Consider the following 15,512-nt stretch of genomic DNA (forward strand, 5'->3'; position numbering starts at 1 on the left):
AAAAACACGGTGAAGCACTTCCTGTATTACCACATGACATCACACATGACATCACAAGGTGGAACAGAGCGTTTTCTGTTTAGGAGAAGAAATCAGCCTAAATATGCAGGGTTTGTGTGTTAAATATGTGTAAAGCTCCACTCCAGGTCTGTTTGTGATGAGGAAACAACATTATAACATGGTTCATAAAATAGGCCCTTCAGATTGAGCCGTTACTTGACCTGTTGATCCGAACGCTAACGCTAACTCTCACGAGGCTCAGTCGTGAACAGCATGTCAGCCAATTGCAGCCACCCCGGTGTTGTCATGGCATTTTGAGCGTTCTCTCGTCTCGGGGCAGACGGTGACGGGAGGAGGGGTGAGGAAAAGGAAGAGGGGAGTTGGGGTGCCATGTTAATTGCTTTCCATGCATAATTCGAGTCCCCTAATTTGGCGGTAATGACGGCGCCGCTGCTTTTGTATTTATTTATCCAAACATTAATTGGCAGGAGTGGCATTGGCCCGGGCGGGGAGGGACGATTTGATTGCGCACACGGGAGCAGAGGAAACGACAGTAATTATGACGCGATATGGATTATGAATATGCATTCCGTCAGTTAACGACTGTGTCGGCGTGCCCGGGCCGCGGCGTGACGATGGCACTTAAGCTCAGGTTGAGGCGGGTAAAGAGTGAACGCTTATTTGGTGTAGGTCTGTTTCTCTTAAAGGGCCGGTACCTGATTTGAATGCGCGCTCTTTATGTTATGGATTGTAGGGTAAAATGTAATCTAATAATCTACGCGCATTGTTACTAAGTAGTGTTGTCACGATACTAAAATTTCAAACTCAATTTCAATACTAAGGAATTGACTCGATTCCGATACAACAATGACGATATAAAAACTCTTTCTTTAGACAATAGAATGTGATTTTCAACTTTAAATTGTAGTACTGTCTTTATTTCCATCCCTCAGTCGTCCAGGTAGGTTCCACTCTTATTGGACGATAAACAATAATTTCGTTTATCGTGATAAAAAGGGTTGACAACAATCGTTTGCGGGACATTTTATATAATCGTGATAATCGCCAACACAGATAATCACCATTATATCACCTGAATGTGCAGAAAAAAACTACTTATCCACAGGGGAGTCATTGGGGGGACAAAGGGGTCTGTCGTCTGGGGCCTCAGGGTCTTAGGGGCCCAGAACTAGACCCTCTAACTATTAATTTGTATTACAGGGGGCGATAGTGGTCCATGGGTGTATACTAGTCTATGTGGCTTATACTTGTTCTGATACAGCTCTAGATCGTTCTAAAGCTATTCAGGAAAGGTTCACTTCTGTCCAGCGAGTGTGACTTTTGTAGTGTCGATATGTGCTCAAATAAATACCTAGTTTTATTATCGACACTTCATTCTCTGACATGGTGCATTTTCAAGAGTGACAACAAAGCAAATAGCTGGCAGAGATTGGAAGACTATAAGCAAACGGCTTCATGACACTCTCCCAGACAGTTGTTTCTGTGCCATGGTGCCATATCACATCAGTAGAATGGACTATATGTGACTTATTCATGGTTTGAAGTCAGCGCTTTAAGTCTTTCTTTCCTTCTTTTTGCAGGCTGAGGGAGAGGACAACCTGAAGAAGATGCAGCTGATGGAACTGGCGATCTTAAACGGGACGTATAGAGACAACAACATCAAAACACGTAAGTGACGCTTAACTCAAGTCGGTTTGTTTCTAGAACTTATTTTTATAGAGCTGCATAAACTAATAGGACTAAAAACATCACATTAAAACATGTTTGTTGTGCTGTTAAAAGGGCAATGGAAAAAGAATGAACCGTGCAGTTACATTCTATTTTTACCACAACAGAATGTTTTGTACAAATTGTTTGTTTTTTTGTTCGCAAAATTTAAATGGTAAAAAGGATAATGAATTTTACTCAATTTAACTTTACCAGTCAAAAGTTTAGAGGCAAGGCAAGTTTAAGTACACAAGGTAATTAAGTGCTTTACAGAATAAGAAAGACATTAAAATCACACAAATCAGAACATAAATAATCACAAATAATCATCGTAAAATTAGCATTAAGACAGAAGAGTGCAGAATAAGAACCTTTCAGTCGTATGCACAGCTGAACAGAACCGTTTTATGTGGATTTATGTTGAACTACTTTCTACATTTTAGTTACATATGGAAGACACCAAATATATGAAGATACATGGAATTATGAAGTAAAAAAAAAAGGTGAAATAACATAACTGTCCTTTGTCAGGGTCAAGGAATCCCAAACATGCAAAGCAGTGATCAAACTTGTTTCAGATTTTAGATTTTTAAAAACAGCCTCTTTGCTTTGGAGTTATTTTGAGTTTATTTTTTGTTTACTACATTCCACATGTGTCATTGATAATTTTTGAGGCTTTCAGTGAGAATCTACAGTGTAACCTGTCATGAAAAGGTCCAAACTTTTGACTGGTAGTGTATAATGTGTTTGTTGGCCATAATTCCATTAAAAAAAGTTAAAAAAAAAAAAGTGTTTAAATATGTATTGAATAATTATTTAATTTGACAAAGTTAATTCATTTCTGTTGCCCATGCTCTTGACAAAAAGAAAATATAAACCATTTTGCGCTAGGGCTTGACAGTAATGTGTGTATATATATATAAGTTTATAATAAAAAAGATATTAACAAGTAGTCAAATCTGAACTCATTAGGTCAGTGCTACTGCCAAGCCCTGTTTTCTGCTATTAATACAACATTGTACCCAATTCTTCTACCATTGTTTTGTCTCCATTTGACTTAATGACACTACCATGCATTATAACTATCTAATCCTGTTATCAGATATATCACCCCATGTTTGTAGGATCATATTTCTGTCCTCCCTTCATCCCTTCATCCTCCCTTCATCCCTCCATCCACCTGCTCTGCCCTGGCTTTAGCACAATGGCACACTCCACTCCACTGCTCTGCTCTGCATGGTAGTTCACGGACATGTAGCGCTTGTTCAATAACTGTGATTTTATATGCACAATGTTTGTCATCTGGGTCTCGATAATTCTGATCAGAGCCCACAGCCGGCTCCTGATTTAGGCCTAATCAAATGGTTGCTAAAATTAACTGAACACGTCTAACTTTAATGCCACTGGTGATGATTATTCCCTGAGCGGACAGCGGGGGCAGCGTGGTGAATGTGTCGTCTGTGTGTAGTTTTTGTGTGTAGTTGCCTGTTGTGTGAGTGCAGAGTGTGTGATCCGGGGTGGACAGGCTGTGCGCTGCAGGGCACCGGCCCAGAGATCGAGGCTTTAGACGGGATTCTCTGCAGCCCTCAGCCCGCCCCCCGGCCCCTGCTCCGCCTGGATGTGCTGCCATGGTGACGCTGTGCTCTCATCGGGAAGGCAGCAGCAGCATTGTGCTTTGGTGTGGGGATGACTTTATTTTGGTTTGCTATGTTGATTTATTTTTGCGACAGATTGTGGCTTTGTGGTTCACCACCATGATCATTGCATGTACTAATGTTCCTTGTGGCCTGTCCCCTCTCTCTCCTCTCCCCTCTGCTCTCTGTGATTCCATCCACGCTCCTCTCCTCTGCCTCTCTTCCTCCTGTTCTTCACTTCTTGCTTATGGCAGCCACCCTTGCGTTCTCTCTTGCAGCGGCGGCCGCGGCCGCTCAGGGCCCTCGGCTCATAGCGGCCCCTACAGGTCAAGTGTTGCCTCCCCCGTCTCTGCGGCCCCCCACGCCCGCCGGGGCTCCCATCATGAATCTCATCCGGCCCCAAGTGGCCGCCATGCTGCCCAACGGCGCGCCCACGCTGGTGCCCCCCACACCGGACGGCGGGCTCATCTACACCAGCCCCTACGAGTACCCGTACGCCCTGGCACCCACCTCCCTGCTGGAGTACCCCATCGAGCACACGGGGGTTCTAGGTAAGAGAGCCTGGGGGAGCGTGGGCGCCGCAGGTACTGCCAGCTTTAGCCAGCAGGCTCAGGAGGCCGGTCTCTTCTACCCGGCCGGGGTGCTGGACGCTGCCTCGCTCAGCCACAGTCAGGACTTACTCAAAGGTAAATATGTGGTATCCACCTGAAGACAGGCGGACTGCAGGAGGCTGGACTTTAAGGACAGGACAGACGCAGCATGGAGGCTAGGCTTAAACCTAAGGCCCTGTGCGCATTTACTCCAACTAAAGCAGGGCTCGCTCAGCAGACCAAACATGACCATGTGATCTTCAGTAAAGCCATGATGCCACTCTCTTTTTCTGCTCTAGAGCAAATGTGCAGGTTTATTTAGACTTGTGTAGAACACTGCCGTCATTTCCCTATGCCTGTAATTGTATGAGGCCAGTGCCCTGACAGTCAGTCTAACCCTTTACTGCTCGTACATAAGCTCCAGCCTTTCCCCGCGGTGTGAATGGCCTCGTAGCCCCGGGTCGTGTCTCAGGTTTCCAATGCCGATGCTCTGTAAGGATCATATAGGAGGACTTGGTTGGTCTTAAGCAGGCAGCTCGCCGTGTAGCCTGCCGAGCCCTTTCATGCTGTGGCCTGAGGCGTCCGCAGTCTGCCAGTGCATCCCGCAGGATTTGTGCTGTTCAGATCAGCACTGAGTTCGTCTCTGCAGGCAGCCCCCCCCCCCCCCCCTCCGCTCCCAGTGGGCATGTCCATTACTATCCTCCCTTTTGCCCTGCTGCGTCTCTGCGTCGCCCCTTTAAACCTCAATGGGGCGGACCTGGTGTTCCCTGGTGTTAGGACAGTGAGCGGAGCCTTGTGTCATTGTGCGTAACAGAGAAGCTTTAGACGATTGAAGAGAGGAATGAGCCGCATATGTATGTACAGAGGCCGAAGCGCTCATCACAGATTCTCCACAGAGCCCCCGGTGGAGCAGAGGCAGCACTGCGTTAAAAGCACACAGAGCTACTGACCTCCTACAAAACAAAACTATTAGCAGAAGCTTTTAGATCAAGGCACGCAATCTAGTTTCTGAATCACTGTTAGCCTTTAATTCTTGCCTCTTTATCTGTAGTAAGTTTTTTTTTTAGATTCCCTTTTGTAACGTTTCTGAACGAGGGTCCATAGAGTCCTTATCTCCATGGAGTGTTCCGTAGTATAGCTTTAAACCTGCTCGTCTGCAAGAAGATAAGTTAATTGCTCGTCTCCGTTAGGGATAAGCGGCTAAAAAAAAGATATCGCAATAAATGTCGTACCTTTACCAAATATCATGACAATATTGTACCGCGAGATTTGCGTATCGTTACATCCCTTTGGAGATTCAGACACGCCAATGATTCAGGGTGACTCAAAACGTGTGCGAATGAAACAAAACACGACTCCGGATATGTTTTTGAGGAGATAACGACATTTTAAAAGCTCGCAAGAGGCAATTTTATGTAATGTAGGACCTTTAAAGTTTAATGTATTCGCTCCGTAGCCTTTGATCCAGAGTGCAGCCCCTAGCTAGCATCGTGTACTTTTCGGTCGGCATAACCTGACATGCACTGTGTTCAGACAGAGATGTACTTGGCCTGTCAGGACTGTCAGGCTTACATAGTGTAGCTCTCCGGTGCCATGTAAGCGCACTGTTTCTGAGTCCACGGGAGAGAGCGGAGGAGCAGGCAGGAGCGCTCATTCTGCTAACACGGGTTACACCAGCTTAGTGCCTTTATTTACTCACTCTATCGACCGCCCCCGGGAGCTACACGGACCTCCTTACGCTCTCTCCTCTCCGCTCTGCTCCTCCATCAGATCTTCCATCAGATCCTGTGCGAAGCCTGCCTCGAAACCTCGGAAATAAAGTAGTATTTTTGGATTCGGGAATGCCGGGAAACAAACGAACATTTTAGTAATCTTTGTCGAGGGGGAGTTAAACTGCAAAAAGTACATTTATAGCGGGGGTTAAAATGAACAGAGGTGGGTACTGTAGTTAAAATTGTACTTAAGCGAAAACATCATTTTTTAAACGTATTACTCAAGTAGAAGTACAAAGTAGTGCTCCGAGACAAAGTATTTCTACTGCTTAACTATGAGAAATTGCAAGAGTAACTTTGACGCAACATCTGATTGACACGACATATTAATTAATGCCCAAAATGTGGTGTTTTCAAAAGGATAGACCACAAAATTTTAAAAAACGAAATCAAATCTGAAGGAACAGCACAAGATAAAACAAATGTCTGTGTCCTCAGTCGTTCAGGTCTGATCTGTAGTAAAAGATGAAGTTTAAAAGACGTTTCTCTGCTCGTCTTAAGTGAGGAAGAAACGTAAATGTTCAAATCTACTCATATCGTCAACATAAAGCTTTTGTCACTTGTAGACTTACACTGTACAATATATTTCTCAAGTATAAGTATAGCCTGAAAAGTGCTCAAGTGCATTTTTACTTTAAATTAGTACCACCCACACGTGACGATGATTTGAATGAGTCGGGATTAGAGCAGTTCTGACGAGGGTACATTTGATCGCTTATGTGATGTTGAATATTTCACTAGTTTCAAGGCGTTTGACTGACAAAAATATAGTTTGGCCAATTGCTTTTGCTCCATTGGGGCTAGTAAAACGTTCTTGCCCCATTATAAAATCATCTGTCTTGAATATGAAATAATGCATTGAATTAGGGCTGGGTGAATAGGCCAAAAAATTAAATCTTTTATCTTTTTTTTTAAAGATTTTAAACTAAAAAGTGAGGGCTGCTCTTTGAAATGGGGTGAGCTTATTACATTTTATTCAAATCATATTTATCCAATGGTACTGCTATGCGAGTATTTGTTTCAATATTTTTTTTGTTAAGTCTGAAGTAAACTGATTTTTCACAATGCAGATTATTAAAAACCAAAAATGAGTAAGATGAGTTCAATCAATAACCCAGCCCTGTATTCAATCGAGTAAAACAATCTAGGCCCATATATGAAATCAATATTAACGACTGATATTAAGATCATTATTCTGAATCTAAGTGATTTTAACTCCTCTAGAAATGGACTTTTTGCAGCAGCCCGCGGGAGGCAGAGCAGCAGCAGATGAGCGGTGACAAATGTAGTGTGGAGATGACGGGCAGAGAGTAGATAGAGCCGGCGGAGGGGAAAATGAAAGAGGCCGGGGCCAGGTGGCGTCAGGCGCGATTCAATTACCATCACAACGCTATCGGACCAACTCCCTTCTGCAAATAAAGACACACGTTTCCCTTCACCCCCCTCCAGACTAGAGCCGGTGAGCCGGGGCATCCTTCTCCAGACCGACCCAATCCAGAGCCACCGTGAAAGGGCAGCGTTCTCCTACACACCCCCGTCCACCCCCAGAACCACTGTGTTTACGTGCACGGAGAACTCTGAGCGAGCTAAAAACAACCAAATTCAAGTCGTCTTTGCCCCCCAAAAAAAACTGCCAGATCACTCTTATCCCAGTCTACAGAGGGTCAAAGGTGAATAGGTGCGAACGGGGGGTAAGAGGCGTTCAAGAGCGTCTAGTAAGTTAACGTTAGCCGTTTTAAAGGCAGTTACAGCTATAAAGTTTAATTTGCTATCATAGACTTAGCCCCACTTTTGGCAGAAATGGATAAGTGACATCTCACGCGAGCAAAATAAAAACACTGAAGCGCTGGTACTTTTTACTTTCACTTTAACATGGAGGATCAAAAGTGAAAAATGAAACACCACATGCTTGTACTCCATGATGGAAGGACTGTAGATTATCATCGCTTCTCATCTAAAACAAGAGGGAAAATGCCCAAACACATGTCTAATATTTCACTGGGTGTTTCTTACCCACTGTAGTTGAATGCCTCTCCCATTTTGCACTTAATATAAATTGGACTGAGCTTTTAAAATGTCCCGATGTCAGTTTAAACTGGACAAAGCCAGCTATCCAGTTTGAATATAAGCGTAGTGAATGCAGCCTGATCACACGAGGAGCAAACTCGGAGAGGCATTCAACTGCACGAGGTAAGAAACTGCCAGGGAAATATTAGACATGTTTGGACGTTTACTCATTTGTTTTAGATCAGCAGCGATGACCCTTATGTTCGTCGGCCAAAAGTGTGGTTTTATATATATATGATAGCACTAAAACCACGTAGCTAAAATCGCTAATAAAAACGGCTAATGCTAAATTACTAGACACACCCAAATGCCTCTTAACCCCACCGTTTGCTCCTGTTCTGCTGTTTGACCCGCTGCAGACTGGGACAGGAGTGGTCTGTGCGTGTAAACACAGGGAGTGACCCAGTGTCCCGGGGCGGCGTTCTCCTCCACCCCACCCCCCTCCAGAGCCACTATGCCTGGGCAGCCTTCTCCAGACAGACCAGCCTCCAGCCTCCAGCCTTTACCTGGCCCTTTACAACCTGAGCACTGTGGAATCTTAAACTTAAGTTATGCATTTGAGGGCTTGGCTACAAGTACACACATATTCTTATACTGTCTGCATTCTGTTCTATGTATTTACTCATACTAGAAGTGCGTGATGCTGTTTATTTTTGCCGATTTGCTTCCAAAGTTTGCAAAAAAGTGGTTGATTTAAGATTAATGTGGCACATGATTGGGCTGCAGGATTGGGCGCATGAGTAAAATTTAATTTGTTAGAAAATTTGACCAAAAAAGATGCAAAATTTGGCAAGTCTGTAATTTTTTGTCAAGTAAATTTTGGACATAAAATCAAAATTGTAGCTAAAATTTTGATTAAAAAAAAAAAAAGTATTTCCAAACATTTTTGCCAAACCTCAGCTTTACCTGTGATTTTTTTTCTTTTCTTGTGATATGGATATTGCATCAACCATACTTGCGAATCAAATTGAATCAATAATTTTGCTAATTTTTGGAAAACTACTACATGGTTAATCATTTTTTGAATTATGAACTCATCCAAGTGAGTGAATTCATTGTGAAATTTGGCTGTAAAAAATAAATTCCAACCGAAACTGTTATTCGCAACTACACCAAAGTCCACGCTGATGAAAACACAATAACTCACAGAACATGTTTGTAGTTTTAGCCAATCCCTGAACCTCCAAAAAAGATGTATTTTTTTCTACTGCATTTTTACGTAAAAACCTGTGCCGTGTGTATATGTACTATAATGTGTATTCAGTTGTGCATTGTACTCGCTAAGCTTTGAGTTCCTGTTAAACTGTGAATGTCTCTACTGTACGCTGACTGTTCTTCCCTCCTAAAGTGAATGGTTGCTAACCCTGTGGACCTGTCACAATCTGTAGGTGCAATGGCCACTAAAGTGCGGCGACATGACACACGGGTCCATCCTTACCAAAGGATTGTGACTACAGACAGAGGTTAGTTTAGTCTCCACTACACTCCTGCATCTCTACGGGACGCCTTAAATGTTCGGCATTTCGGACGGGGCGGGGCTTAGCGTTCCATGGCGATCGGAAGCTAACGAACGGCTGCCGGTGTGATATTTCCAAAGACGAGAAACACCAGATGTAATCGCAGCGTTGTGTTAATATTCAAATATATTAGTTATATTTTAGTGATCCGTTAAATACAGTTAAAGAAGCAGTACGTAAGATTTTGAGTGTATATTTTTATAAACATGATTGTGTCACTGATGGAAGGAAGACTTGTTCAAATCAAAGAGAAATGGTGATGCTATGGTGAGTTATTTTTAAATGCAAAAAGTTATTATATGAGTTGATAAAAATGCAGAAACAATGAATATGAAGTTTGGATAATCGTCTTGACAACCAGCACATCAAATTATAACAGAACAGAATGAGACTCACAGGATTATTATTATTATTATCATTAGTATTATTATTATTATTATTATTATTATTATTATTATCATTAGTATTATTATTATTATTATTATTATTATTATTATTATTATTATTATTATTATTAATAATAATAATAATTATTTATTATTATTTTTTTTATGATTTCCATTTTGTGAGATTTGGGTTGCCAGATTCAAAACAGAAATTAAGCTACTATAACCTTGACTAACACCTGTATTTATTCATTTTAAGTTTTGTGTTCTCTAAAATTGGATAAAAGTGGAGTTGCTGATTCAAATTGAGTTGATAATACAAATTTAATAAGCATTATAAGCCATAAAAGATAAAAAAAAAAGTGGTTCAGGCATAAAAATAAATAAATTAAAAAAAAAGTGTTATACCTAATAGCCTATAGCTTAGCACAAGAATTTGTTGATTATCAGTGTTCAGTATAATCAGGCCGATATTCTAATGCTCCAGCAGGAAGTCGGAATAAAAGTGCTACAATTGGCAGCAAAAGTGAACAGAAACAAAACAGCGGGTTGCCATGGTTACAGTAGAACGTTAAGCCCCACCCCCCGGACGAAATGCCAGACATGTAGGGCGTCCCGCATGTCTACACTGTCCTAATGCCTACACGTATATGCCTCGATGCCTTAGTTGGGAATCTAGTATGTATTTCACTTTACTTCACTTTTCTGTGTACTTGCCATACCCCGCGCCCCACCGTGTAAACCGGGGCGCATGTTTAGGTTTACGATGTATCCGAGCTCAGGCAGGCCGTGTGTGTTTTGTGTGCGCGTGTGTGTTTTGTGTGTGTGTGTGTGTGTGTGTGTGTGTGTGAGAAAGAGAGGGGAGGGAGGGTAAAGACATTCCTCTCCTGGTCCATTCCTGATTCATCTTCCCAGCTCATTCTGTGAGGCACGTTTTTACAGCGGCGTCGAGAGCGGGTTGGTACAGCGTTTCTTTAGCTAGATTTAGAGTTTGTGTCGAAAATGGTGGTTCAAAAATCACATTGTTCTGTGTCGTAAGATGGTTATCCACTGTTTGAAGTGTTAAAGCGTCCAGATTACACTGTTTTTTAATCTGTTATAATGTTGTTTCCTCATTGAAAACAGACCTGGAGTTGTGTTTTGTTTCATTCACATGTTTAACACACAATCCCAGCGTATTTTAGGAGTTCTTCTCTCAAACAGAAAACAATCGGTTCCACCTTGTGATGTCATCATGTGGTAATACAGGAAGTGCTCCACTGTGTTTTAAAACTTCATACACCTTCACTAGAATCATTTGGATGATTTTAGCAGTGAAATTGCTAATCGCTACTGAACAAAAGATTAAAAAAAGTAGCTGTTAACTTTGAAAACTACCACTTCATGACATCACAAGGTGGAACAGAGCATTTTGAGCGTTGCAGATGTAGACAGACTAATGATAAAGTGTTACTCAAACATGTGTGAATGAAACAAAACACAACTCCAGGTCTGTTTTTGAGGAGGTAACAACATGATACCATGGCTAAAGGCTCATGAGAGTCCATTTTGTGTAATATAGGACCTTTAAAAAACAAAAAAAATCATGGTTAAATATAAACTTCCTTATTCGAATCACCTCACACTCGATCTCACTGCTTGATAATAGTGTGACAACTATTAACAAGCAGATATCAACTCAAGTAAAATCAAAATTCTTCCCATTCACTCCTCGTTGTACAGTTTTTGTCATTACATTTGTAGTTTTACTGTTTCAGATGTTGAGAATGACGAAGACTTTTGCCTTATAAAAATATGCCCTTTAATAAAATTGCCTTAAGCTTAAAATGCCCCTCGACGGTAAACGGTTAACGATTAATAACAGTAACGTTTTTTTTGCGTTTTTCCATCCTGCTGGTCGCTATAGAAACGTGCCTGAAAGAGCTGGGAGGGCCTCAGACGTAGCTACGCTGCTGCTGACATGGTTTCATTTATCTAGATTTGATTTTCCTTTGGTAGACAGTAGACACGCACAGACATAGAGCAGAGGTAGCTTGCATCCAGTGTATCGCAAATACTGAAGAAAAAAAAAGAAAAGCTAAAACACATTTTGACTATTTCAGTTGTACATAAGGTACTGTCATTTTCTATTTGAGCATTTTCTATCAAATGTATTTATGGTTCTTGTGTATATTTATATTCTATAAAGATCTACTGCAAAATAAAGAGCGAAGAGAATCGGAAAAGAGCGATTCTGTTATTTCTGCACACCGCACTAGCCTCAGTGTAACCTAGAGACGACTAATCTCACGTGGTCTGCCACACTAAAACACTAGTTTGTTTGTCTCGCTGCTCCTTGCTTCTGTTTTTTGGTATGGGGGCCATGTGCACTTTAAACCACCCATCGGAGGAGGGGCGGGGCTCACCTGGGCAGGGGCGGGGCTTAGTCACCTTAGCGGGGGCGGAGCTTATAGCCACATTAGCGGGGCCATCTCACTCAGGCAGAGGCAGTGGGCTTCATAAAGAGATTGCATTCATTTTATTGTTAAAATGATGTCATTCCAGTCTCTTCTGCTGACACTAATATCCTTTCTATCTTTGTTTTCTGTTTTTTTTGTTTTGTTTTTGTTCCTAACCACCTAGCCGCCACCGGCAACTAACACATGACCTTCTGACCTCTGAACTCTTCACCCAATGACGAGCCGCCCCAGCCTGCCTGCTGATCAGTTAACTGGTAATTGCCTTTTTGCTAACGCCTCTCGGAAACCGCAAGTGACAGAGAGAGAGGCACCTAACCCGTTTAGAGCCACGACCTTCGACCTCCTCCACCGCCAACACAACCGTCCCGGCAGTTGTGTCCTCCATCGTTTTTCCCTCTGTTTGTTGAGTTCAATTCCCATTCTTTCTCTTTCTTTTTCTTCATGAATCATAACTGGGTGGATATTTTAGTTTGTCTTTTTTTTTTTTTGCTCGCGAATCTGCACTGAATTATATAGCAATAATACGCCCACTCCCCCTTTCCACTTTTTTATATCTGAATTCGGACGCCATTTTTGGGTTCTCCACCTCCAAAAAAAAAGTAGTTGTCCCACCCCCCGCCACCCCGACCCGACCCCCCACCACCCCCCCACCCAATATCGCAGAGAAAAAGAAACAGAAGGAACGAGAACACTCACATTTATTAATTTCTGTCATAATTCACAAAGATGTAATGTTGAGCTGACACATTCTGGGTGTGCCTCTCCAAACGGCTTTCTGTTTGAACAAAAATGAGCATGGCTGTACTGATTGCAAATGGAGCTTTTTATGATTTTCGTGTGTTGTATTTTATTTCTCCTGTCATTTTTTCTCTTCGGTTGTTTTCTGTTATCCATATTTGACTAATTAGCTTGTGCTTTCATTGTGACTGGCCAACACCAGGGGGTTTTCTCAGCAATCTAAAGCAGGCTAATGTTACGCTACGAGCAGCGGGAGGGGCTAGGCTAAGCTAGGGTGCAAGGGTCCCTCTTCTTCTACATTGAAAGTCGAGTGTGCTGCGGTCTGGGGAGTCGCTACTGCCCCCACCCGCACTACACCCACATTACAGTGCCTGATGTATTTACAATATATCTCTATGAGTTAGCTAAGCCGAGCTGTGAACAAAAAGACAAAAAAAAAACAACAAAGTATTATGTGTGCGTATTTAGCCAAAGGGTTTTCCTGAGTATATATCTGATATGCAGCGGTGGTGAGTTGGAGTGAGTTTGTGGTGCCTGCCTTCCGCCGCCTAAACAGACGACACTTTGTGATGGAGATGCATTAAACTGTGTGCCCAGTGAGGCAGGCAGAGAACACTAAAGAACACTCACTACACCGGTCACTCTACTCTGTCCTAGATTAGAGTCCACGTCCCAAACTTTGGCCAATTTCCCCTTTTGTTTTGACCCTCGTGTTGTTCCTTGATTTGACCCCTTTTTAGTGACGATGATTTGAGAGTCCTTCTAAAAGTGCGCATCCACAATGTGTCACCCCTGAGACCAGAGCTCCTGAGCCCACTTTGTGTTGAACTCTCTCAAGAAAAACTAGGATGTGAAAGCCATGCCTGCCTGTTCAAAATTGCTTTATACATACGTATTATATATATTATAAATATCTATAAATATATACAAATGTAGATAACTGTCACTGCATATACGAATACAGAAGAGATCAAAAGAGTTAATTTTACAGGGTGCTGGAGAAAAGAAATCAATCTATTTTTGCCAATTTTAGCTTTTGATACTTAACTTGAAGTTACAAAAAGATAAAAAACCCAATAAAAAATGAAAGCAGTTTAGGAGTAAATGAACGGTAAAAAAGTGGGTGGAGTTAGTGCTGTTACTTTGAATATGATTGGATGGTAAGACCAAAAGTCTGGAACGTGATTGGACGAGACAGTTGCTCAGAGAGCTCCATGAGGATAAACAAAGTGCCTTATCTCCAGTGGTTTTGTTTCCTGACTATTCCAGTTGTGTTCAGTGACCCCCGCTCCCTCCGCCATGAGAGGCTAGAGTGTGTGCGGGGTACTCCCTCTGGGGTACTCCCAGCACACCCGGGGTGTTACCGCAGTTACTCTATGCAAACGAATAGCAGTCTTTATGACCAGCTAAATATGTGCCATGGTTTTGTCTTCCTAAACTGAGTTAGTTTTTCCTCGACGGCCCTTTACTCTGCTGTGTGGGCAGGATTTTATTTGTTACTTTTATTTGAACAATCATGAAATATTGTCCTGATTCGTTGGTGACTGTGACTGACTTCCAAGAACAAATGGAACTGCCAATAACCCAAATCTGCCAAAAGGTGTTGAGACGAGCAGAGAGATGGAGAGATTGAGCGCTCGGTTTCAATATCTGAAAAGCCCCGCCTCTTGTGTGCGCGCCCGCCCCTGCTCCGAACTCCGCCGCCCCACAGGGAGGCGCCGGCTGCCCAAAACAAACGCTCCGGGCCCCGCTTCACACACGGCTGCTTTCCAGTTATTGAAACACGGCCCCTGATATTGGACAGAGAAATTGGTAGCTCCGGATGTTGTCGCCTTGGCAGTCTGTTTTCTCTCATTGCTCTTTCATCACGCTGTTACACCCAAAAGGTCAATGACTTTGTTTCTTCAGTGTTATCTTAAAATTGAAATGCAATATTAAGCGAGAGACGGCCGTACGCGTCTCCCAGTATTAGAGCGATTCCCTGTGCTGTGTCTGGATAGGTCCATCAGGGGACAGGTGATCTCTATCGTCTCACTGGCCTGCCTACTACATGTATGATAATGTAATTAACAGCCATTGTTACAGGTTTATAATGTATTTTTCTAATCTCATTTTATATGTGTATTAATCATGTTTCGGAGTGCTTTTTTTAAATAAATCCACTGCTCCTTTTTTCTGCCCTCTCTCTCCCCTCTCCTCCATCTGATCTGTCTCTTGGGGAGTGTTGCCTTTCCCTGTTAAATTTCGTTTTTTTCTGGCCCAGCTTGTTTAACTCATTATAGCGACTTTATTAGTTTCCTTGTCATAAATATTTTTACATGCTTGCATTTAGTTTTCATGGTGTATGCTGTTATTTTTTTTTTCTTATTAACCTCTTGGCATTTATTTTAATAAAACATTCTTAGTAAGAATTTTACTAACTCGCTGGTGTTTGTCTCGTGTTTTTTAACCGTTTCATGACTGTGCTCCTGGGCCTGTTCCCGGGACTAACCTGATTAAACTGGTGTCTGGCCGCTCCACACGTGCACACACTTGGTCACTGTTAACTGGAACGTGCACGCTCACGCATCTCTCACTGCTGCAGAGGAAAAAAAAAAGCTGTCTGACTCTACTGCTCCTGC

At 42.5% G+C, this 15,512-nt stretch overlaps 1 protein-coding gene across 5 annotated transcripts in view; it reads left to right on the forward strand.

The window, feature by feature from the left end:
* qkia (QKI, KH domain containing, RNA binding a) overlaps positions 1-15,311 on the forward strand; it is a 153,483-nt gene extending 138,172 nt beyond the window's left edge. Inside the window, exons 5-8 of one of the 5 annotated variants that reach the window (XM_033988888.2) lie at positions 1,602-1,689; positions 3,617-4,048; positions 9,180-9,254; positions 12,317-15,311. In XM_033988888.2, the coding sequence (XP_033844779.1) occupies positions 1,602-1,689; positions 3,617-4,048; positions 9,180-9,254; positions 12,317-12,333 (612 nt within the window). In that variant the 3' untranslated portion in view covers positions 12,334-15,311. Of the gene's footprint in view, positions 1-1,601; positions 1,690-3,616; positions 4,049-9,179; positions 9,260-12,316 lie in introns of those variants that run through there. The other 4 variants (XM_033988889.2, XM_055231064.1, XM_033988890.2 and 1 more) reach the window with 4 other exon arrangements.
* Positions 15,312-15,512: the final 201 nt, after the last annotated feature.

This window comes from Periophthalmus magnuspinnatus, chromosome 22, assembly GCF_009829125.3.
Source record: "Periophthalmus magnuspinnatus isolate fPerMag1 chromosome 22, fPerMag1.2.pri, whole genome shotgun sequence".
Classification (NCBI taxonomy): domain Eukaryota; kingdom Metazoa; phylum Chordata; class Actinopteri; order Gobiiformes; family Gobiidae; genus Periophthalmus; species Periophthalmus magnuspinnatus.